General features: G+C 40.6%; 2 protein-coding genes across 6 annotated transcripts in view; one reads left to right on the top strand and one right to left on the bottom strand.

Annotated features, from left to right (window-relative positions):
• The window catches only part of LOC124138940 (nuclear factor of activated T-cells, cytoplasmic 1-like), a 26,664-nt gene extending 7,144 nt beyond the window's left edge, over nt 1-19,520 (bottom strand). Inside the window, exons 1-12 of one of the 4 annotated variants that reach the window (XM_046505852.2) lie at nt 19,323-19,520; nt 16,634-16,786; nt 14,770-14,900; nt 13,340-13,462; nt 12,851-12,940; nt 11,497-11,964; nt 10,317-11,139; nt 9,649-9,892; nt 8,284-8,474; nt 7,410-7,591; nt 3,449-3,642; nt 2,681-2,804 (exon numbers count right to left, since the gene is read on the bottom strand). In XM_046505852.2, coding sequence (XP_046361808.2) covers nt 2,681-2,804; nt 3,449-3,642; nt 7,410-7,591; nt 8,284-8,474; nt 9,649-9,892; nt 10,317-11,139; nt 11,497-11,964; nt 12,851-12,940; nt 13,340-13,462; nt 14,770-14,899 — 2,569 coding nt within the window. In that variant the 5' untranslated portion in view covers nt 14,900; nt 16,634-16,786; nt 19,323-19,520. The other 3 variants (XM_046505851.2, XM_046505853.2, XM_046505854.2) reach the window with 3 other exon arrangements.
• On the top strand, nt 18,869-26,254 carry LOC124138941 (peroxisomal coenzyme A diphosphatase NUDT7-like). Of its 2 annotated transcripts, none has more exons than XM_046505855.2 (2): nt 18,869-18,917; nt 24,928-26,254. In XM_046505855.2, exon 2 carries the CDS (start codon nt 24,955-24,957, stop codon nt 25,678-25,680), a length of 726 nt encoding a protein of 241 aa, XP_046361811.2. In that variant the 5' UTR covers nt 18,869-18,917; nt 24,928-24,954; the 3' UTR covers nt 25,681-26,254. The 2 variants fall into 2 exon arrangements, with proteins under 2 accessions (XP_046361811.2, XP_046361812.2); XM_046505856.2 differs by having other exon boundaries at nt 18,870-18,917; nt 24,948-26,254.

The following is a 26,254-nucleotide window of genomic DNA, read 5'->3' as shown; positions in this document are numbered from 1 at the left end:
ACAACGCTAATTTGACTTTTGAAACAGAAAGTGCAGGGGCTTCAAATGTTACTTCGGCATCAACAAATCTACTGGTGACATAACTCCACAGGTGACATTAGCCCAATGCTTTGAGTAGGTTGTCGTTGTGAATTAATAGCCTTTAAACAAATTGTGTCCATGTATATACTCAAAGATTTTTAACATGAATATACTTTACTCCATATATATAATATTCTTAAACTCTTAACATTACCGTGTTTAACAATTTAACCTCAACATCCCATTGAAAATCTCTCACTTTAAATATGTTCAAATCTAAAAGTTTCCGGCTATAGAATTTTCTTAAGGACTGGTTATTTATGAGTTATCACTGTCCATGAGTGTAGTGCAAGGAAGTCCACCTGTCTTATGCCATGTTTATTAGACAATAATATTTACGGACTTGCAATTTGAATAGATCTTTGTAAAATCCTCAAGCAGATACAATAAGTTGAGAAATAGATGTAGCTAAAGAAGAATACTATGGGGTTTGACTGACACATTATTATTCTGCATGTTCAGTAAAGTTTGTTTAGACAACTAGAGTAAAGTATGGCACACTATTTGAGAAATCTGGTTATTAGATACTCATATCAAGGTTATGATATAGTTGTATTAACAGTTGATCAGAGACATTGTTTCAGGTAACCTCTAACTACCTGCATTCCACATGCTTACATTTAGTATTTAGAGTGATGTGTTTCAGACAGAAAAACAACATGTTGTCAGAGCCAAAGAATATGACACTGTCATGCATATGTATTGTGGTGTTTCCCCTTCCCATGCTCTCAGGAGGAAACCTCAGCTGCTTCAACATCAATCATGGCTAGGAATGAGCATGACAGACATCACTCACCCATTGCGACCACTGCTTTAGTACACATCACCAACAGGATTTTACATAGATCACTTGGCTTCTCAAAATGGAGTCACATTTACATGGAAAGTCACCTTTTTTTGAAAATATGGAATAGTTGCTTCACAACAGAGCCATGTCAATGAGACACATGGTTGAAAGAATTGCTTTCCATGAGTGAGACCTATTTGGAAGATTGTTTTCGAGGTGGAGGCCAAACTCCTATAGTCCCCTGCCCAACCACATGTCTCACGCTTCAAATAAAGAATAAACAACAAAATCTGTTCTTACAGTACCTCCGTAGCATGAGACTCCCATCTCTCCAATGACGCTAACATCAACGTCCAACTATCGATCTTTTAATAAGATCAGATCAAGGCATCCAAGAGCTCAGCAACCTAGACTGCCAAGTCTCTCCCTTTTCTTTAAAACTGGTCAAATGGCAAATTTGCCGTTCCAAATAGTCAGTTACTGTCTACTGTTGTACACGTGAATCTGCGAAGGTGTATTCAGAAAAAGTATGTCATGTAAAACATTTAAGTTTTATATTTTCCATTTATGGCATAATTTTATGTCAACAGAGAGTCCACGGAACTGTTCAGGAAACTGATTAATTTATGAACCTTATAGCCAAAACATGCTCCAGCATCCAGAACAATTCCCTTGTCTTAATCTGTGTGAAAAGTACCAAAAGTGTTTTTCCTATTTAACAGCAAGGGAGATACTTAGCAGCTAGAATTTACAGGCTGAAATCTAACATTTCAGGTTAACATTGTATAACATGAGCATATGAATTGCTTAAGCAATGGATGCCAGTTTTGTTTTGTCTGGGTACACATGATCAGCTAAGGCTCAAGCAGACTACACAACCGATATCTTGAGATAAGATACATTCACAAACGAAAACAATTACATGGTCTTATGAAGAACTTTTCACCTCCCTATTTCAAACTGACGTGCGGTCGACTTGTTTCAAGATCTGATTACGTTCCAAACCATTGAAACCACACCCAAGCATACAGTGTTCTATAGCCACAACACATGCTGAAGACCTACCCAGTGATGGATGCATCCCCACTTCTCCTGACCTTACATCTCGATGACGTAGAACCTGCCTGAGCCTTGCTGGGACAAACTGACCTTGCTGACACACGCATAACCTTACCAATTCCGATGCCAAACAGTTGTCCTTGTGCAGGAAAACATTGCAGAAGGATTACTTTGGAGCCAAAGTATGGCGGTATTTAGCGCCATAGGGGGCAGAAGCTCATGCTTGTATATGGCAATGCTGTGATAGCAAGCATCCCTCATTAATACTGTAAGGGCATACATGTGTCTAAAAGAAGCTGTCTCGGAATGGATTCATCTTGGCATCAAGTGCCTGCTTTATGGCAAAAGTATTTTGTTGCTATGGAGACCCCTGTTATTTGGGTACCAATGGGAGTGTTGATAACCAATCCTACCCCACACACATATATAGAAGGGGGAATTTCATAGCACATAGATACCAACATGAATTCATTCCAATTTCAAACCCCATGATTTACAAATTACCATTTGAAAAATAATTAATTGAAAAGTCAATGGGGTAAGGATGTCACACGTCTAGGATAGTACACATATGTATGTTATCACATATGCTCAACGTTGAATGGTCAACACTACATTTAGATTTACTGTGTTGATAGACAGAAATGTTTTAGATCTATTTTAAAAAGTAAGACAACAAGCCGCTCACAGTATGAAGGAGGTTATGGCCAGTAGGGGCTGGGAAGAACAAGGGGAGGTAACTGCTGTACTTACATGGGTTGTAATAGAACTCCTGGGGGTCACTGATCTTCCCTCGACAGTGGATGATGATCTGCACCAAGATGGGTTTCGAGATGCTCTTCAGGTGGTACTCAGGAATCTTGCAGATTAAATGTGTCTGCAAGTAGATATTGGCATAGCCACAGGTGCTTTGACCTCACATCTATTATAGTTGATGTTTATTAGATAGATGGTTTTCTTTGTTGTTTAACACCCCCTCAGCAATATTCCAGCTATATGACGGCTGTCTGTAAATAATCAAGTCTGGACCAGATGATCCAGCGATGGACGTCATGATCATAGATCCGCACAATTGGATACAATGACATGCATCAACAAAGTCAGCGAGCCTGACCACCCAATCCCGTTAGTCACCTTGTACGACAAGCATAGACACCTTTTATGGCAAGCATGGGTTGCTGAAGACCCATTCTACCCTGGATCTTCACGGGTTAGACGCCTCCTATGACACGCACAGGTTGCTGGGGACCTATACCCAGAATTCCCAGAGGTCATTCTATTAGATGCTAGTGTATACATTTTATCCATGGCTATCGGGGGAAATATGTTTGGTAAGTATCACTAAAACATTTGCTTCATGCTGTTTACCTACTTCACACCTATGTTCCATTATCTAACTCATTGGAAGCAGCCATGAGCAGCGTTATGTCATATCAGTGCAATTATTGTGAAAGATTGAACAGACAAACATGATGGTTGCATCTTAAATTCTTACCAAACAATATTTGTTTCTGTGCCTACCTGTTGGAAATACTCTTGGTCGATTTCAGCCTCCCTCTCCCACAGCGTCTTGCCATCCTCCACAGAGATCTCCTGGAACTTCACCTGGGTGCCCTTCAGGAAGTTCTTCCCGATGATGAACAGGTCCTGACCTCCAGTTGTCGGCACCTCTTCCAGACTCATCCGGCTGATCTCAGGCTGACCCACTGGCTGGGCTAATAATAACACACACCCACATGTAAATCTCACATCAAGATTCAAGATTCATCAAGATCACATCAAGATTCAGTAGTTGTCACACATACTTCTCACATATAGCATCAAGATTCAGTAGGGCTAATCTGCCTGATTTTGGAATGACTTGCATAGTGACTGAGGTAAAATGCAACTATTTCAGTTAGATCATAGTGCATCAGCTTAACATTGGAGGAAACCCCAAAGTAATAAAGGTCTTAGATGTTGGCTACTTTGGCAAGGGCTAATCACTTGAAACACACACTGACCAGGAAACTGTCCCAAGGGCTCCTCACAGACATGACACACACTGCACTGTCTTACAAAGATCTGGCATACATGGCAACTAGCAGTAGCTGCTCAAAATAATATATGTACCTACTCTTACAAAAACCAAACGATCGATCCAGGGCTGAGTTGCCTTGCCGATAGTTACTCTCAGTCTATTCTTACAAAAACCAAACAATCGATCCAGTGTTGAGTTGCCTTGCGGATAGTTACTCTCAGTCTACTCTTACAAAAACCAAACGATCGATCCAGTGCTGAGTTGCCTTGCCGATAGTTACTCTCAGTCTACTCTTACAAAAACCAAACAATCGATCCAGTGCTGAGTTGCCTTGCCGATAGTTACTCTCAGTCTACTCTTACAAGAACCAAACGATCGATCCAGTGCTGAGTTGCCTTGCGGATAGTTACTCTCAGTCTACTCTTACAAAAACCAAACGATCGATCCAGTGCTGAGTTGCCTTGCCGATAGTTACTCTCAGTCTACTCTTACAAAAACCAAACGATCGATCCAGTGTTGAGTTGCCTTGCCGATAGTTACTCTCAGTCTACTCTTACAAAAACCAAACGATCGATCCAGTGCTGAGTTGCCTTGCGGATAGTTACTCTCAGTCTACTCTTACAAAAACCAAACGATCGATCCAGTGCTGAGTTGCCTTGCGGATAGTTACTCTCAGTCTACTTTTACAAAAAACAAACGATCGATCCAGTGCTGAGTTGCCTTGACGATAGTTACTCTCAGTCTACTCTTACAAAAACCAAACGATCGATCCAGTGCTGAGTTGCCTTGCCGATAGTTACTCTCAGTCTACTCTTACAAAAACCAAACGATCGATCCAGTGCTGAGTTGCCTTGCGGATAGTTACTCTCAGTCTACTCTTACAAAAAACAAATGATCGATCCAGTGCTGAGTTGCCTTGCCGATAGTTACTCTCAGTCTACTCTTACAAGAACCAAACGATCGATCCAGTGCTGAGTTACCTTGCCGATAGTTACTCTCAGTCTACTCTTACAAAAACCAAACGATCGATCCAGTGCTGAGTTGCCTTGCCGATAGTTACTCTCAGTCTACTCTTACAAAAACCAAACGATCGATCCAGTGCTGAGTTGCCTTGCCGATAGTTACTCTCAGTCTACTCTTACAAAAACCAAACGATCGATCCAGTGTTGAGTTGCCTTGCCGATAGTTACTCTCAGTCTACTCTTGCAAAAACCAAACGATCGATCCAGTGCTGAGTTGCCTTGCGGATAGTTACTCTCAGTCTACTCTTACAAAAACCAAACGATCGATCCAGTGCTGAGTTGCCTTGATGATAGTTACTCTCAGTCTATTCTTACAAAAACCAAACAATTGATCCAGTGCTGAGTTGCCTTGCCGATAGTTACTCTCAGTCTACTCTTACAAGAACCAAACGATCGATCCAGTGCTGAGTTGCCTTGACGATAGTTACTCTCAGTCTACTCTTACAAAAACCAAACGATCGATCCAGTGCTGAGTTGCCTTGCCGATAGTTACTCTCAGTCTACTCTTACAAAAACCAAACGATCGATCCAGTGCTGAGTTGCCTTGCAGATAGTTACTCTCAGTCTACTCTTACAAAAACCAAACGATCGATCCAGTGTTGAGTTGCCTTGCCGATAGTTACTCTCAGTCTACTCTTGCAAAAACCAAACGATCGATCCAGTGCTGAGTTGCCTTGCGGATAGTTACTCTCAGTCTACTCTTACAAAAACCAAACGATCGATCCAGTGCTGAGTTGCCTTGACGATAGTTACTCTCAGTCTATTCTTACAAAAACCAAACAATTGATCCAGTGCTGAGTTGCCTTGCCGATAGTTACTCTCAGTCTACTCTTACAAAAACCAAACGATCGATCCAGTGCTGAGTTGCCTTGCCGATAGTTACTCTCAGTCTACTCTTACAAAAACCAAACGATCGATCCAGTGTTGAGTTGCCTTGCCGATAGTTACTCTCAGTCTACTCTTACAAAAACCAAACGATCGATCCAGTGCTGAGTTGCCTTGCGGATAGTTACTCTCAGTCTACTCTTACAAAAACCAAACGATCGATCCAGTGCTGAGTTGCCTTGCCGATAGTTACTCTCAGTCTACTTTTACAAAAACCAAACGATCGATCCAGTGCTGAGTTGCCTTGACGATAGTTACTCTCAGTCTACTCTTACAAAAACCAAACGATCGATCCAGTGCTGAGTTGCCTTGCCGATAGTTACTCTCAGTCTACTCTTACAAAAACCAAACGATCGATCCAGTGCTGAGTTGCCTTGCCGATAGTTACTCTCAGTCTACTCTTACAAAAACCAAATGATCGATCCAGTGCTGAGTTGCCTTGCCGATAGTTACTCTCAGTCTACTCTTACAAGAACCAAACGATCGATCCAGTGCTGAGTTGCCTTGACGATAGTTACTCTCAGTCTACTCTTACAAAAACCAAACGATCGATCCAGTGCTGAGTTGCCTTGCCGATAGTTACTCTCAGTCTACTCTTACAAAAACCAAACGATCGATCCAGTGCTGAGTTGCCTTGCGGATAGTTACTCTCAGTCTACTCTTACAAAAACCAAACGATCGATCCAGTGCTGAGTTGCCTTGACGATAGTTACTCTCAGTCTATTCTTACAAAAACCAAACAATTGATCCAGTGCTGAGTTGCCTTGACGATAGTTACTCTCAGTCTACTCTTACAAGAACCAAACGATCGATCCAGTGCTGAGTTGCCTTGCGGATAGTTACCCTCAGTCTACTCTTACAAAAACCAAACGATCGATCCAGTGCTGAGTTGCCTTGCCGATAGTTACTCTCAGTCTACTCTTACAAAAACCAAACGATCGATCCAGTGTTGAGTTGCCTTGCCGATAGTTACTCTCAGTCTACTCTTACAAAAACCAAACGATCGATCCAGTGCTGAGTTGCCTTGCGGATAGTTACTCTCAGTCTACTCTTACAAAAACCAAACGATCGATCCAGTGCTGAGTTGCCTTGCGGATAGTTACTCTCAGTCTACTTTTACAAAAACCAAACGATCGATCCAGTGCTGAGTTGCCTTGACGATAGTTACTCTCAGTCTACTCTTATAAAAACCAAACGATCGATCCAGTGCTGAGATGCCTTGCCGATAGTTACCCTCAGTCTACTCTTACAAGAACCAAACGATCGATCCAGTGCTGAGTTGCCTTGCGGATAGTTACTCTCAGTCTACTCTTACAAAAACCAAACGATCGATTCAGTGCTGAGATGCCTTGCCGATAGTTACCCTCAGTCTACTCTTACAAGAACCAAACGATTGATCCAGTGCTGAGTTGCCTTGCCGATAGTTACTCTCAGTCTACTCTTATGTTCGATTAAGTAATTCTCACACAGTTGTCATAATTCATAGACTGTTGTTTGGCAATCTGTGTGCTGGAATGTTCATGCAAGAGGCACACACACTGCCTGATGTACTTACTGCAGATGATGGGTGATGATGCCACTTGAAGTGTCTGGAAGTTGCCGTCAGGTTTTTGGAAGGTAACTCGGAATATCAGCCGTGCCCTTGTGCTGTTTTTCTTCTTTGCCCGAGCTTTAGCAACTCCAATTCTCTTCTCCACATCCGCATTACGGAGTTTAAGGATGCCAACACAGTCCACACTTAAGAGAAGAGAGTTGGTGTTGTAGAAATCCATACCAACAGTTTTTACAACATTAGCATGAGTCATCTGTCGATTGTTCAGTGAATACATGAAAGCTATTTTCTACAGTAAAATTATGTAAAATTTGTTTTGTTTTGCTTGTTGCACAATCAGCAATTTATTCTGTATTGCATCTGCCTGTAAAAGATCGGTCTACCCAACACAAACCAGTGGTTGATCTAATGAGCTACATCACTGGGGTCAGAATGCCACACAATCAAACAAGTCACTGAGCTATGCTGAGCATGACCAATGCATCCAACTTAGTCACTTCTTATGAGTGAGTGAGTGAGTGAGTGAGTGAGTGAGTGAGTGAGTGAGTGAGTGAGTGAGTGAGTGAGTGAGTGAGTGAGTGAGTGAGTGAGTGAGTATGGTTTTACGCCGCTTTTAGCAATATTCCAGCAATATCACGGTGGGGGACACCAGAAATGGGCTTCACACATTGTACCCATGATGGGAATCGAACCTGGGTCTTCGCGGCGTGTCGAGCCACTTCTTATGAAAGACAACAGACAGAGTGCTGGGGCCCAATTGTAACCATGTCCTCTGTGGGGACATCTAGAATCACATGTTTATTTCATATTAGAACCTGGCATACCCAATACATGCAATAAGCAATACTTCCTGTTGAACATAAAACAAACTTAGTACCTGACTGTCATTTCACTTGCTGGTGTCATTTCCGTTTCTATAACCACAGTGCCATCTATTTCCTTCTCCCTAGAGGGGGTGGAGTTCTTGCCACACACTTTGCAGGCTTGGTAGAAGCCATGAGGCTTCACCCTCCCAGTCTCATTACCCACAAACACCTGGAGACTCACAATGTCGCTGTGGCCAATAAGCTGCAAGGTCAAAGTTCAAGGTTAATATCAAACACCAAGGACAAAATTAGTTCGCAATAGCTTAAAGATTTACAGGAATTACAATCTAGCATCTCAACTGTAAGTGCCAAGAATGCTACTTGGAAATATATTTAACTTGAAATGGTTATTAAGAGCTCATAAATAAAGTATTTCTTTCCCAATACTGTTGTGTCATTGCAGTCTGTCACCAGTTAAAATCTTTGTATTCAGGTGTGTTCACTTTTATCTGGTCATTTACATCTGGCTTGTGTTTGTTTGTTATTTAACGCTGCACTCAGCAATATCCCAGCTATATGACAGCGGTTTGTAAATAATCAAGTCTTGACCAGACAATCCAGTGATGGATATCATGAGCATCACTCTACAACTGGGATCGATGACATGCATCCACCAAGTCAGTGAGTGTGACCACCGGATCCCACTGGTCCCCACCTACAACAAGTATGGGTGTCTGCAGGCCAATTCTAACCCTGATTGTCACAGGTCAGCTTGTGAACACAGGGGAAGGATTCAGTCTGGTTGAAGATCATTGAAGATTTTTCAGGAAATCATATCATCTTAAAATTGTTCTTATAAAGTTATTAGATCCATACGAACACAAGAACACAGCGTTGTCACTATCCCCATAGTACAAGGTAGATCCTTATACCGTTGTCAAGTGAAGGTAGACACAGTTTTTATCGAAAAGAACTTCTTTAATACTGTAAAAAGCGACGTTTCTTGACAAAAGTATAAGGATCTATACCGAAACATCTCTTTTTACATTATCAAAGAAGTTGTTATCCATAAAAATTGTATCTACCTTGTCATCCGTCAACTTCTAAGTAATGCCTATCAAACAATTTATCCCTATAGTAGTGATATATATCATAAAGCTGTGAACATATCTAAAAAAAGGGTCCATTAAATCCTTAAGAAGAGATAGGCCCTACAGTCACTTTATGCCATCAGAAAAAAATGATTAAAAGGGAAATTAATACACACTAAAGTCCTCTTCTCTGGAATAAATAATTAAGGGCACCATTCTTAAACTCAGTCTTGAGTATCTTTTAAGTTGTGGACTTAACTCACAAACAACTATGGGATGCATGGAGCATCATAGTAGATCCCCTACTGTGCACGCAAGCACGGCGGTGGGAACAAAAAGACCAACCTTTATGACAGGATGTGCCTGCTGGGAACGGTCCTTGACTGCCCCACGACTGCCCTCGGTCAGGTAACGTGCTCGGTGCTGCTCCTCCGGCTGCGATATTATCCGCAACTCATACTGCTGGGTACGAGCAGGGAACTGTGCCCCCAACCCAGTGTCCTTCACCTTGCGAGGCCTCTGTATAGGCGGGGCCATAGACTTGAGGGAACCAGTTTCTGTCGGTGCTGGAGTGAGGTGCTGAGCTGGCCTATAGAGACAAGAGAGGAACAGATGATAATAAATATTGGTGAGGAACCAACCAACATAGGCATCAATTCTGGACTTAGTTTTTAAAATGACTCATCATGCTTATGAGAGGCAAAGATGCTGTTAGAAATCATCTCAAGATGAGAAACTATTACGTCATCCATCCATGCATTTTAAGCATTATCTAAGAAAATAATTACCTTCATTATTAAAAGAGTTATGAAATTATAGTCATTTGTTATCTTCTAACCTGATCACTACATCAACTAACAACACAATAACAGAACAAGCGAACATATTCAACAGCTTTATAGCACAAACTACGAAGTTAATACAATCTGAGGCTGACTATGGCGTCACTGCAATCCTTATGCTACACAACTCTACACAAACAAATGCCCGACAAATGCCCAAGCCTATAATACCTGGCGTCTGCAGGACTCGGGCTAACAGTCTGAGTGTTCGAACCAAAAGTAAACAAAGCTTGGTTTTCCTGTCCAAACTTGGTAAACTTAAAGTTCATCGTGGATTCTGCCCCTCCTGCATCAAACAACTTCTCAACCGATATCTCCGACTGTAGACTTGTGTGTGCATCAGAGTTGTGTGAGGACTTCTGGACTTTGTTGGGGACGTCAGCTTCGACAGGGTCCTGCTTGAAAGTTGCTGTATTCCACAAATCATTGGCAGCATCGTCATCTTGTAGATGCAGTTCGGCAGACCTGTTGATGAGTGTCAGCTGACTGGTAGGGTCATGGAAAACGCTATTGGGAGATGATATTGAGGAAGCTGATTCCGGGACATTTTCTTCAGGGCTCGACACAGGGCTTGGGCTCAGACTACTATTGTCAACTTCGTTATTAGTCAACATTTGTCTCAGCATCGAATGCTCACTTCGGCCAGTGTTCATTTGTAGCGATAAATCCTGTTTACTTGTGTCCATCATCAGTATCTCCCGAATCTCACTGGAAATGGTGGATTGCTGCTGGTCCGGGATTTCCACATTGAGAAAGTTTGTGGTGTTAGTCGTGACTAGGTTGGAGCTGGCTGTGAAAGGACTCTGGCTGAAGGAGGCAGGTGGATCAGACGTCGGGGCCTCTGTATTGGTTTGTCTGTTTGTGATGGACTCAAGGACAGATTGCGGACCTATATTACCTGATGGCAAGGAGGAGACAGGTGAGAACATTTGTAGTTTCACGTTCGCCAGGTCAGCGGGAAGGTCCATACGTTGCTGTTGCCCCGGCATCGGATCTAGAAGGAAGAAGAAGGGTAACAATAGTTTGAGACATCTAGAGATGGTTTGCAAGCTATTCCTTTCTCTAAAACTGTCTTATTGTTTTACATGCTTGAACAAATATACTGAGATGTGTTTGTTGACTCAAAATACAAACAGCAGCCATCTAAAGTCATAGTGATATAACAATAAGACAAACAGTGAGCAAGGCTCAAAACATGAAAACATACACCTATCTAAATCAAACTTTGCACTGCACCTCTCCTATAGGTATAGAAAGTGTTCACCCAATCTATGCAGTAGTTTTCAAGTTATAGGTCACACAAAGAAATGTCCTTGGAAGGACCGACGGAGTTCAAACACATTTCACTTACTGGGAACTATTTTCATGTCGTTTGAAGATGCATTATTAACCATTCTAGTAGTAATAGTTGGCTGCTGACTCTGGTTCCCAGTTTCAGTTGATGGTGGATGAGGAGCTTCACAGGATTTCACAGTGAAATCACATGCAACCTGGCCTCCTGGTGGAACAGGCTCACTTTTCACAGGTATCAAATTAGCATCACTAGGAAGTACATTTATAATACATGAATTTGTCATTGGCACAGAGGTTGTTGGATTGACCGTGAATGTTCCAGTTGTGATGCTGTTTGTTGTCACCATGGTAACAGCTTCTGTTGAAAACACATTATTTAACAAGCCTGAATTGCTGGTATTGGTACAAGAAAAAGTGGTGGCTATCATTGGTACAGTTTCTGTGTGACCCGTCTCCTGGGTCATCTTGGGCTGGCTGGAGGACAACATCTGCTGCAGCACTTCCGTTATACTCTGTTCAGAGAGATCTGAAACACATGTTCAGTCCAATCTCATTCGAATCAAATCTTAGTTCTCGCTACCGCTAAACAATGTGTGAGGACATCCCATTACAGGTCATGTCAGAACAACCTCTTCGCGAACACTGACCTATCAATGAAAAGACTAACAAGAAGTCTAAAATTAGCCAATCAGAAAGCAGCTTTCTCTAGCTTCAAACACTAGTTTCAAACTGGCGACTTCTATTCCAGTTTATGCTTTGAATACTATTTTGACAAAGTTCTCGATTCAAATTTCAAACTCAAGTAGTGAAAGACGCAATTGAAATCACAACACATCTGAGTTTAATAACAAGATTTCCCATAGGTGATTTTTAACACAAATTTAAATGACAAACTGAAAAGGTGTGGGGTGGGGCACTGGCATCAGGGAGTGTCAATAGGTCACAGACTGACTGTGGTACTCACTGACAGACTGTATGGGTGTTACTGGGTGGGGCACTGGCATCAGGGAGTGTCAATAGGTTACAGACTGACTGTGGTACTCACTGACAGACTGTATGGATGTTACTGGGAGTGTCAGTAGGTTACTGACTGACTGTAGTACTCACTGACAGACTGTATGGGTGTTACTGGGTGGGGCACTGGCATCAGGGAGTGTCAATAGGTTACAGACTGACTGTGGTACTCACTGACAGACTGTATGGATGTTACTGGGAGTGTCAGTAGGTTACTGACTGACTGTAGTACTCACTGACAGACTGTATGGGTGTTACTGGGTGGGGCACTGGCATCAGGGAGTGTCAATAGGTAACAGACTGACTGTGGTACTCACTGACAGACTGTATGGACGTTACTGGGTGGGGCACTGGCATCAGGGAGTGTCAATAGGTTACTGACTGACTGTAGTACTCACTGACAGACTGTATGGAAGTGTTATTGGGAGGAGCACTTGTATCAGGAGGCTTCAATAGGTTACTGAACAGCTGACTTCCATCTTGTAAATCTAAAACATAGGAAACAGAATCGTTTTCATAATAGTTCTTCAAGATAATGCAATTTAGTTTGAACTGAATCTTTCTGGAACCTGTCAAGTATGGCTAACCTATTTGGATTCCTTAAAGATAAAGCAGGATTTTGAATAAAAAGGTATGTATCTGCTACATCATCAGATCAATAATCAATCTCAACACTTCTACTACACAAACAGGTGTAAGGATTGAATAGTGACAATATCTTTAATTCATTTGCACAGAAGACTATTAAAAAATTATGAACAGTAAACACATGATAAACAATCCCTTAAAAACTTCTGTAAATGCGAATCATAAAGACGTAAAATGGTATCTATACAACTGCTATGACTACTGCAAGGTCCCCAGTATTATCACTATGGTGATAATACCTGCACAGATTGTGGGATGTGAGTTGAGGACCTGGGTGTTGATTTGCTGGGGCCTCTGGTCACCGTTAGATTGCTGCAGCAAGTTTGTGATGAGGTCCTGCTCGAGGAGAGCCTGGGGGGCGGCTGTGACAACACAAACAACATAACAACATTGAACACAACATCACATCAAACAGTCATCACTGGTTGGGAATGTACACAGGGTCCTAGGGATCCAGTTGGATCCTATAGCTATTTTCTTGCTGTTATTCACATTTTAGGGACTAGTATTAGGGACAAGGGGTACTATTTTTCTTACCTACCTGGTACTAGGGTCATGTGGGATGGTACTATATATCCAACCTACCTGGTACTGGGGTCATGTGGTATGGTACTATGTATCCAACCTACCTGGTATTGGGGTCATGTGGTATGGTACTATATATCCTGCCTACCTGGTATTGGGGTCATGTGGTATGGTACTATATAGGCTACCCTCCTAGTATTTGGGTCTAGTAAAATGGTACTATATAACATACCTCCTAGTATTAGGGACAAGGGGTACTATTTTTGCTACCTACCTGGTGATGGGGTCATGTGGTATTGTACTATATATCCTACCTACCTGGTATCGGGGTCATGTGGTATGGTACTATATGGGCTACCCTCCTAGTATTTGGGTATAGTAACATGGTACTAAATAACCTCCTTGTATTACGGACAAGGGGTACTATTTTTCCGACCTACCTGGTATTGGGGTCATGTGGTATGGTACCTTATATCCTACCTCCCTAGTATTGGGGTCATGTGGTATGGTACTATATATCCTACCTCCCTATTATTGGGGTCATGTGGTATGGTACTATATATCCTACCTTCCTAGTATTGGGGACATGTGGTATGGTACTATATATCCTACCTTGCTAGAATTGGGGACATGGGGTACTCTGACATGTATATCAGGGTATATATCCTTCCTTCCTAGTATTGGGGATGTGGTATGGTACTATATATCCTAGTATTGAGGTCATATTATATGGTACTATATATCCTACCTCCCTAGTATTGGGAACATGGGATACTATATAGCCTAGCTCCATGGTACTAGGGCCATGCGGTGTGGTACTATATACCCTACCTCCCTGGTATTGGGGACATGTGGTATGGTACTATATATCCTACCTCCCTAGTATTGGGAACATGGGATACTATATAGCCTAGCTCCATGGTACTAGGGCCATGTGGTGTGGTACTATATACCCTACCTCCCTGGTATTGGGGACATGGGGTACTATATACATGATATAGCCTAGCTCCATGGTACTAGGGACATGTTGTATGGTACTATATATGCTACCTTGCTAGAATTGGGGACATGGGGTACTATATAGCCAACTTTCCTGGTACTAGGGCCATGTGGTGTGGTACTGGGCACTATATCTCCAACCTACCTTGTTGTATGGGTGATGGTAGGCTTGTGGGGATGCTGGTGCTGTCACTTTGGTTGATACTTCCATTCTGTACTTGGTCCTCCAGAAACTGATTAAGCATTTCACTGTTCGATATAGGTGTCATTGTCATACTGGAATGTAACACATTATGCCAATCACTCATCACATTACGAACATATTCCATCCAAATACATACAATTATAAACATGCACATCTTAATATACTTTTAATGACATCTAACAGTAACAAGCAGGAAGAGATTTGCTCATGTGGAAGAAAGACCTGCCTAAACATGTTCTCTCGCACAGTTATCTATGGGCAATCACAGTCATAAATGTTATTCCTACATTTGTGTATGCATGCTACATCAATCATAACAAAAATGATAAATATAGGCCTACTATTTAATTCACACTTCATCATAAACATAGCATAATTATCATCCTTTTCATGAAGGTTGCTCAGGCTAAAATATGCATTTCGGGTGACAACAACTACTGTTATCATTCTATTAACAAAAACCTCATATATCATGTATATATATATATATATGTTTATGATTAGGGATGTCACGATACAGGTGTCACATGATACTATACATATCTTGATACAGAAGGCACGATATGATACTATCTTTATAATGCATATACAACATTTTGTGTGGAAAACCCAGAGTCCTCAGACTCACTCATAAAGGTAAAGAGGACAGCTGACTATTACCGGACTATTCTGTAGGAGAAAATAATGTGAAACAAACAAGTTTATGTATTGTATTATGACAGGCAGCAAGGGAAAGCTGGTCAGGCTTGTTACCGGGGCAGTTTTGTATCCAGAAGATGAGCAAGAATGTTATGAGGAATTAAAAAAAATACTTCGTACTTTGGGGGTGCTTGCTTATTGATTTCAATGCGAGAGCAACAATGGACAATCAGTGTGGGGTTAAATGTGAATCGATGCCAAATAAAATGTAACGAGCATCATATCATACAAAGTTTGCCGACGTTGCACAGGTGTACTTGTGATGTTACTATTGTTAGCTGGGATCTTATTAACATTTTTCAATCATGAAAACAGTATGCCAACTATTGTTATGGCAGAATAACTAGTGTGTGTGAATCTAATATCCAGAATTGCGGAAGCATAAAATGTCTTTGTTATTAATCAATTCACTATTGTTCAAGACTTTCTATAAAATTTTGTACTCTAATCATGTGCTAATGATGCCCACGTACGATTCAAACCTACAAAATATGTATCCTACAATAAAATGAAATTTGAAATAAATAAATCTCACTTTAAAACATTCTTGTATTGTGACCATACTATACATGTTAAACCAAACCTGTCTTTATGCAAGAGGTTAACAATTTAAAAAAAATAAAATTAGTGTATCAATTTTGTAGGGGGAAATGGTTATGTTGTTACTACAGACATTTCTGCAGAGTTCCGTAATTTTAGCTGAAGAATTTTTATAATTTCCCTTCAGAATTTGTCTGAGACGACTGTTATAGGATTTATTTAACTTAATGAGTTCAGTTTAATGGTAACATATTCCCCCCATTCCTAGTACTTGTATCAGTATCTGTAGGTTGAGGGAGATATTCATGCTGACAGTCGCATATTAACATGATCAAATTGTGAATATGTTGTACTGTATTAACAGTTTGATGACTAATTACTTGGGTCATTAAATAGTATGTAAGAATAGTGTTACTGATACCATGGATACACATATATTAACATCATTACTGTTCCAAACAGATTGCACTTCATTTAAAGGCGATCCATACAAATATACACATTAACTACAATAATTTGAACTGACAATAGGTTTCTTATCTAATTTGAAAGCACCTGCACCTACCAAAGTTGGTGGCTATTTCTCGTATTCACACGTGTGTCACACAGATGTGTCAGTAGAAAGCCAGTATTAACCAGTGAAGTGGAGGTCAGCAGTTGTGACAAGTCTTATCAGTCTCTAAGTAGGGCATCATGAACAGCTGATGAGGTCCTCTCACTAGAAGAATGTGACAACCAGTCAGCTGTTTACCTGCGTCTAGTTACCTAGGCTGGTCAACTGCCACTATCTTACTTCTACATAAATGTTCTTGGAATCTAATGGTGCCAGCATTGCAAGGACAGCTGCCTACACAAAAGTAGGACATCAACCTCACCTGTCTCATATATCTGGGTGTGGATGAAGTAGATAAAGTTTGGTGAAGAATGGTTGCTTGTAGATTAAGTCACTTATTATACCTAATAATGCATTGCCTTCAACAATTAAAGGATTTAACAAGAGGGACCACAATATGTAACCTACCCACGCCTCCCTAAATTTAATTAACGTAATGCTACAGGTCAGCTTGTTGCTCTATTTGATTGAAATTTGGAAGATAAGCACTGTTTAAAAATGAAGTTATCAAGTAAATAGTGAGTTGGATTTAAGTACTTTAACAGTGCTTAATGTCACTTTTAACAGCATTTCGGTTGCTTCACAATATGTCAGCTACATGAGGAAGGAAAGCTCAAATTAAAGTTGAATGTCTACATGATACTGTTGGAACAAGCCTAAATTAAATCATCATGCAAGATGAAATGGAGCAATAATGACCTCAGGCAAGCACCATGGGGCATGTACAATTTCACACAAGAATGATAAAAAATGATGAGTCAACAGTATGGCAACATGTGTCATGTATGATCTACAACTCAATCTCCACATGGACAAGACGATGGGTGATCTTTGACAGCCAGGAATAGAAACATGTAGCTCTTAAAGTATCAACCAATCAAATGTCAACACAGTAACCTGTAACCCTTGTTATCATGATGATAAGCAGAAGGACCTTTGTCAAATGAAAGCTATAAACAGTATTGGTCATTTGTTGGTCAAACGGTTAGTATTTTAGTGATTTACATTAGGGCTGTGATGAGTAACTTGGGTTGACTGCGTCCTGAGTAGGACACGGGTACCCACAGGACTAGCCATTGGGATACATTGACATACAACCAATCAGGTCACAGAGCCTTAATCAGCCAATCCATTCAGTCACAACTCAAGCATTGGTTGCTGGGGACCAATTATAACCGAGGAATCACCATGGCAGCGTTAGAAATTGGCACTAGTCCTGTAGTCCTTACCAAACTGCCCATTAGTAAAGGTATCCTAAGGACGAGTAGAAATTGGCCCATTGTAAGGGTTTTTCATTATAAGGACTAGTGGACAAAAACTGTTAGTTTCTAACCCTGCATGGATTATGGAGCAAAAGAATCTGTCTCACCGTATGTGTTATGGCTCACATCATAAGGGCGGACCTGTGAAGATCTGCGTTAGAAAAGGTCTTCAGCAACCCATGCTTGCCGTAAAAGGTGTCTATGATTGTCGTAAGATGTGACAGATATATTGATACCAATCCTATAGATCATGACAGATACAGAACAACTTCTTTTGTTTGTTTGTTGCTTAACGCCATACTCATACTCCACAATCTGGACCAAACAATCCAGTGATTGACATCATGAGTATCGATCCACGCAATTGGGATACGATGACATGCATAATTGTTTGTTTGATGTACTCGATCTGTGGTATTCCAGAACCTGTAAATAATCAAATCTGGACAAGAAACACCAGTGATTGATATTCAGAGCAACATTCAATGCTGTCAGGGTACAATGACACGCAATCAACCATGTCACCGCAATCAAAATTCAAGTTATATGGTTTTATGTGTGTGTGTGTGTGTGTGTGTGTGTGTGTGTGTGTGTGTGTGTGTGTAACAGAAAAACTTTTGTTTAAAATCAACTGTCAATCAAAAATACCCTAGTGTGCCAGTGTTGGCCTCAGGCTTTTACACACAAGTAACAAACATCCACACATGCCTATGATAGCGATCTATTTATGTATAAACAGTACTGCTTCACAAATATTTAATAGTTGCTCATATGAGCAGATGAGTGAGCTAATATTTTCTTATACATTTCAATAATAAATGAAACAAAAGTTAAGATTCAATTCTTCTCTAACACTGTTAACATCAATGCAAGATCTGACACCGACTCTTGTTTACGTGTTTCTATTAATAGCCAGGGCACTACGACGGCCTTGACCTGTGACCCGTCGCACCTCCCGAAAGGGCCAAATATCGGTAAGATATATGAACGTTCTGTATGATTAATTGTCTACGAAATAGCATCAGAAATGTTACATAAGTAAGCTGAAGAACTCTTCTATTACTGACCGTAACTGTCATGCCTTCATGTATACATGTAATATATTTACAGCCACTAGACACTCGTTAAGTGGATGTGGCGAGATCTACCAATCGCAAACAGCGACTCCTTCCGTGCAGTATAAATCAACAACTTACTTATAAGCTTTTCCATGTCAGATGTCCCTTACTTATTAACTTAAATAGCACATAACCGATGAAAGTGGTATTTGGAAGACAGAAGTCAAGATCGTCTACTCCGCTGAAAGTCAGTCAGTAGGTCGAGGCCGTACCGTAGAGTCTAATTCATGAGCAGCCGCCATGTTGAATATTTTCACGTACCTTGTTTTGGGAGAAAAGGGTTCTTATTTTGCATTTGTACAATTTCCTATTGTTGTAAACGTTCCACTAACATTCCTTTAATCCAGGATGATTAAATCCAATACTGTCTTTCCAAATTTTAATTGTCCAATTGAAAATCCTTTTCCCTTTTGCGGAGGGTCATGTGAGCTGTTGTTCGTCTAGTCGTTTCTGAATACGCTATCGCTAATACAGCGGGCCTAACTACAAGTAACCTGCAATTTCATTGGCTGAAATCTTCCCGTGTTGTTATACCCTATATCCTACTGGTGGATATTTAGATGGCACTAATAATGTAACCATGACGTCATTGTTTAAAGATAGCCACACTCTCTGGAACTGTATCTGTATATGGAAGCACAGCTTGTGGGAGCTTAATGCCTAATATTTAGTAATTAAGATGTCTTTCCGAACTATTATCTAATTATCGTATTGTAAGTTCTCTCGTAAAAACGGAAACGTCATACCAAGGCAATTGCATCTGTATTATATATTTAGCTTATACTATTTTATATAGCATATTGAAGCATATAATTAGTATCTGTATATGCATAAATAATTACCATGCTTGATTTCCCTGAAATTGGAACTGAAATAGACATGAATACTAGTACATGCATATGTTGAATTAAAGAAACGCTCAAATAAATACTGCGCGTGCATTAATTTATATTCCACGTCCCTTGTGAATATATTATATGATGTACATCAAGGATCACAATTTACTTGTTTAAATGTATTATGTTTTAGCAGAGAACATATACCGACACATGGTCTCTGGTTTTAGCAATAACTAATAGTAGCCGCAAGATAACATTTAAATACAATGCCTGCTTTTCTGCGTTTTTACTGTTTTTACCTTGCAAAACTATATGTTGGGGTGGATCTACGTGAAATATACACCTGTATTTCAGTGACAAGAGGTATTTTTTTCTGTTATTGGTTCCGATACATTATTTGTTAATTTGAATAGTGGTGAGGGGTTTGCACACCGGCCCCCGCCCCCACCCACCGTCACTGCCCATCGCATACCGTTGTGATCACATATAAGTTAATTATACCCCCGTTTACGAAGTAAATCGGGGGTATATATAGCGTTCCGTCCGTCCGTCCTTCCGTCCGAGCTTTTGTACGGCCCATAACTTTTTAACCATGCACCCTAGCTTCACCAAACTTGCTACACACATTAACAACAATGAGTACTTGTGCCTTTTGCTAGTTTGAAGATTCTGAATTTTTTAATTTTTGCCGTTTCCATGGAAACATTAAGAAACTTAAACTTTTAGGGTGGTTTTTTTTTTGTACGGCCCATATCTTTTTAACCATGCGCCATAGTTTCACCAAACTTGCTACACACATTTACCACAATGAGTACTTGTGCCTTTTGCTAGTTTGAAGATTCTGAACTTTTTAATTTTTGCCGTTTCCATGGAAACATTAAGAAACTTAAACTTTTAGGGTGGGTGTTTTGTACGGCCTATATCTTTTTAACTATGCACCCTAGCTTCGCCAAACTTGCTACACACATTAACCACAATGAGTACTTGTGCCTTTTGCTAGTTTGAAGATTCTGAATTTTTTTATTTTTGCCGTTTCCATGGAATCATGGTGAAACATAAATTTTGGGTAGAGTTTTTGTACGATCCATGTTTACAATATTATGTATGCTAGCTTCAGCAAACATGCTACATTAACCACTATGATTGTTTTTTTAATCTTTTATAAGATTCTGAAAGTTTTCTCTTTTGCTGTTTTCATGGAAACATGGTGGAATTTAGAAATTTTGATGACTGGTTTTGTATAGCTAATATATTTTTCAAAATTGTTCCCACACATGTAGATCATCATAAGTATCTGTGCTTTGTGTTAGTTTGAATTTATGAATTCTTTACCATATCTGTTAAGGCTAGATGGAAATTATTAATTTATTGATTTTCTTATATGATATTGATCCATTTTTTATGTGTAAACATATCAACAATTTTTGATCCTTTTGATAATTCTTCTTATGTAACTCCTCAATCAAATTTTTATTCAAAGGTGTTCATGGTGATCTACTTCCTCGTAGTGAACACTGGTAACATGGGAAATTTTTTTTTGGGGGGGGGGGGGGGGTCAATTGTCACTGGAACTTAATCTTAGTTTTTAAAACATTGAAGTTAAAAATCAGTTAGAAATATGTAATATTTCATTAATTAACAAACTATTTACTATTTGTTGTTGACCAGCGGGGATAACGGGGGTATGTGTATCTTTCTTGTTACATAATACATCGATGATAATCGGAAGTAGTACTAATCAGATATTGAAACATGTTATCTAATTATTCAACAGTTAAGCTCGGTATCTTATCGAATAACAATGTGTGGTTGAACCGCTATTGGACTGGGGTGGTTTGTGTCAAAGGTCACCGAGGAACCTGGTCAGACACGTGTTTTGCATTAGTGACACCATGTGCTGTTGATAGGGGCCGTGAGTTGGGTTTTACATGTCGCTTTTAATCGTTTTTCACTTATATTACGGCATGTCAACTTACTGTAGGCGGAACACCAAATGTCATAGACGTGTACCACGTTGGTGATACTCACAAGCTCGGCTATGGTGCTCATAGACCAACACACATCAACGGGTGAATGAGAATCGAACCCACGATCAGCCTATCCCGAGCCGGCGCCTTAGACTAGACCACTGGGTCACTGGCTAACGTGAGATTGATCTCAATGTTCTTTGTAATGATGTAATGGCAGACGATATAACTACTGGTGTAACGTAGAGCTGTGGCGCAGTCAAGTACTACAAAGAAACGACACGACCACAGATTTGAACACAATATTCCTGAGGGACACGAGAACAAGGAATAAGGAATTGTCTACACTGTTAATGTCGAATATGTACTATTACTATCAAGGCGACACTATGTATGTGTGTGTGCGCGCGCGTGCGTGTATGTACATATCTCTGCAAAATCTCGTTTGTGAAAATATACTCACCGCCAAAAGTAACGCGAACCATAGAAACATATAGAGACGTACTTACGTTAAGAAGAGATGTTTCCAATGTGTACCACTTAATGACAAAACTAACAATCAGTCAACTGTTCCCACAGTATCTTTATTCTTATCACAATATGCTCACGTGATTTCCAAACTTTACATGCTAATCATGCAAGAGACAAAAGGTGCATCTCGAGTCAGGGATCAATGACGTCACATGTGATGCGATGATGAGCGTCGGTTCTCGCAACATAACAGTATGTTTGTTTGTGCATCGAGCCAATCGAAATATTTCTTGAATATGAGTAATTCTTCATGTACTAACCAACATGTATTGTATTCGTGTTTCTTTTGTCGGTGAGTATATATACATTTATGCTGGCACGTTTTTAAGAAACAGGATATTCCCTATCGTAATGGAAACAAAGTCACACTCATTTAACAACAAGCAGTGGTGACGGTGACAACTCTCCGCGTACATCACCGTCGTCAGATAGACGCGATTTCCAATAAATACCAGCCACAAACCCTTTCCATAATCATAAGAAATCTGTGGTTAAAATGAGAGTCCATTGTACGATTCCGACTATATCATGGGCCTGTGCTTATGAATCACTATCAAATAGTGACGATACCAGGTGTTCGCGAGAAGGTGAGCGTATCCTGCCCAACTGGTGGCAGCGGTCACAAAATAGTCACCTAAAACACACGGAAATATATGGTATAAGTCACAGTTTATTGATATTTTCATCCGGCAATAGTTTAGTTGTCAGATGCGTCAGTTTTGGAAATGTCCTCCAAGTTTTTAAAGGTGCATCCACGTGAGCTTGAAGTAAAATGATTTGTGCTGACTAATTATTAGCTCATGTACGTGGTGACTCAGTGGGGATTCCGGGCAAGAACAACCCCTCCGTGCCCAGTGATTGTGGTAACACCAGACTGAATTAGATTCAGTGGTCACTGGTCAGTGAAGATCCGGGTAGAGAATAGGACTTCAGAAACCCATGCTTGCCGAATGAGGCGACTATGCTTGTCCTTAGAGACGACTAAATGGATCGGGTGGTCAGGATCGCTGACTTTGGTGATACTTGTCATCGTATCCCAAATGCGTAGATAGATGCTCATGATGTCAATCACTGGATTGCCTGGTCCAGACTCGATTATTTACAGACCGCCGCCATGTAGCTGGAATATTGCTAAGTGGAACCTTAGACAAAAAACAACAACAAACAAACAAACAGTGGTCAGGATCGGTGACTCGATGGCATATTTCTTTGTTCATTCTTTCAGTCACCGGTTTGCCTGGTCCATATTCTATTGTTCATAGGGCGTCCTGATATAGCTTGACAGTTTTTTATCATCATTCACTCCCTCATTCAAGCTGAATTGGGAATTCAGCAAAAGAATATGTGAGTAGGTTTTGCTCAGATTGACCTGCTTGTCCTTTCAAAGAAGATCTCCGTGCGAGGGGTTACCAAACAAGCACAGTCCTGACAAAACGCCATCTGCCGGTCTCTGTCGGTAAATTGTGATTGGAGGTCCTGTGTTTAAGTAAAGGCACTGACATGCTGTGGGGAAGTAATACATATTTTTCGAAAGAAGGGGAATCTTATAATGCGTTCAGTAATCCCTTGGAACTAGAGGATGTATAATTTCTCAATGATTGTATAAAATGATCTCACAGTACAGGTTCAACTTTGTATCAACAAATGTCGGTTGAAGTTATTAGGATTCAGGAATACTTCATTAAGTCCACAGTGATCCGAAGTTTTCTCTACATAAGATATGTTGTATGTTGGATGTCTGTTGTGATATGAATACTTGTATGAAAGAATAAACATTTGGAGAAACTTTCATTGTTTTCTTGACTTATGTCTACAAAGTGGGGTATCTGTGGGTCATACCATTTCAATGAAGAGGTAGAAAGGTAGTAAATTGCTGTGCATTCAACTTTTTCTTTTGTTTGTTTAAGCCGTCTGAAAACTGGGGCGTCTGCAAAATTGGGGAGTCACTGTTTACATTGGACATTTCAGTTTAGCCATTTTATAAAATGAGTTGATAAAGGTCAAATAATGGATGCGTCTGCCCAGTGAGGTTATATTCTAACCTCATATCCAGAATGCAGATTCCCTGTCTCGACAAGACCTCAAAGCCTCACGCGCCCAGTGTTTTCTGTGTGGAGCAGATTGCTGGGAAGTTGTTTGGGAGTTAGGGAAGATAGCTCTGATTAATGTCTGATAAAGTGTAATGAACGAGACTCGTACTTACAATTTAAACAATAGCTGGAGGTGTTAATCAGTTTTGATTTATTGTATTGCATCTAACTAAACTATTCAGAATCGCGCTATTGATGTGTATATATTGATATTTCGACACGAAGTCCAGGTGTTGCCAGCGTCTTATATGAAATGTGTCGATAGTTGGCTCAATCGCGAACCTCTAGCATCAGCTACGATCAGATGATAGTCATGTAAAGATTTTGATAAGTAACATGCGTTACACCCAGCCAGTGTGTCTGTACCGATATCAGTCATTGTCTGTAACAGATGTATTAATAGTGTGATTCTATACGTCTTCTATATTTGTCACTGCAGCTTTGCCGCTGATGTTGCAGGAAGCTGATGATGGCGAGTTACGCGTTCAGTTCTCCGACTGTTGATGAAGTAAAAGCTCGTTTGGAAAAGTACGACGTCCGGGCCTCTCAAACCTTCCCAGAATCTGTGTACGATCATCTCCGACGGAGCAGCGTTCTCTTACCGCTGTTGTTCCGGAACGACACCCTACACGTGCTGCTGACGCTTCGCTCGTCCAAACTACGTCATCATGCCTCGACTGTAGCCTTCCCGGGCGGGAGAAAGGAAGAAGGTGATGTCGACGACGTGGCAACAGCGCTGAGAGAAGCTGAGGAAGAGATTGGACTTCCTTCATCAAAAGTAGAAGTGGTCAGCTGCCTGGTGCCATCCTTCTTCCGACCAGATTATTCCGTATTCCCGATAGTCGGTTTTATACCTGATGATTTTAAGCCGGTTCCAAACGCAGATGAAGTTGAAATTGTATTTACCGTCCCCCTAGCGAGGTTTCTGCAGAATGACTTTGTGACCAAAGAAACGAGTTTGTTAGGCCGTAAGATGCATGTTTACTTTTTCCCGTGCGAGACTGAGATGGGGGAGGTTTTCGTATGGGGAGGCACGGCAATGATGTGTGTATTGCTGGCTGCCATTGTTTACCAAGAAACATCCAGTGCCTCCTTGTTTGGCAAGAGCAGATCGAGCGAAGAAATGGCGAAGGATATGGAAGATGTCTTTTTAAAAATGTGTGAATATACAAAGCTTCAACCCAAACTTTGATTGTTACGAAGTAAAAGCATCCAAAAATATTACGCAAGGTTTATGATCGGGAGCACGGGTTGCGTTCACTGCCGTTATGCCCCTTAGCCATGCCAGGGTGTGCTGATCGTAGGAATCCAGTTATCACCTTTGGTTTATGGTCGGTCAGCTATTCTGTTGTATTCTTGGGTTTCCCGAGGCTGGCAAACGTCTACGAGCTGATGTTACTGAAATATTGTTGAAAATTAGTACGACCCTGGTGAATTATAGGTAATTGCGAATTGGCTACGTAAAACTTTGGAGAAGTTATCTTTCCCTGGAGCAAAGACTCATCTCACTAAATTGATTATATTTAGGTTCAGAATAACACAGTCTCATCGATTCCTGGAGTAAAACTTCGTTGTACTTAGCCATGAGTGATTTATATAAACAGAATTTTAGTTGTAATTTATCACATATGACACAACTAAATTGATGTGCGAGAAGAGTTCTGTACTTATTATATGGATATTGTGGAGCATTGTTTCTACAGCTATATTTATACGGTTATTGATGTATATCTTTGTATCTGAAGGAATAAACGTGTGTCTTTTCA

This window comes from Haliotis rufescens, unplaced genomic scaffold (genome assembly GCF_023055435.1).
Source record: "Haliotis rufescens isolate VD_foot unplaced genomic scaffold, xgHalRufe1.0.p SCAF_19, whole genome shotgun sequence".
Taxonomy (NCBI): domain Eukaryota; kingdom Metazoa; phylum Mollusca; class Gastropoda; order Lepetellida; family Haliotidae; genus Haliotis; species Haliotis rufescens.
Note: the sequence above shows the minus strand (reverse complement) of the source record. Positions and strands in the feature narration are given on the sequence as shown.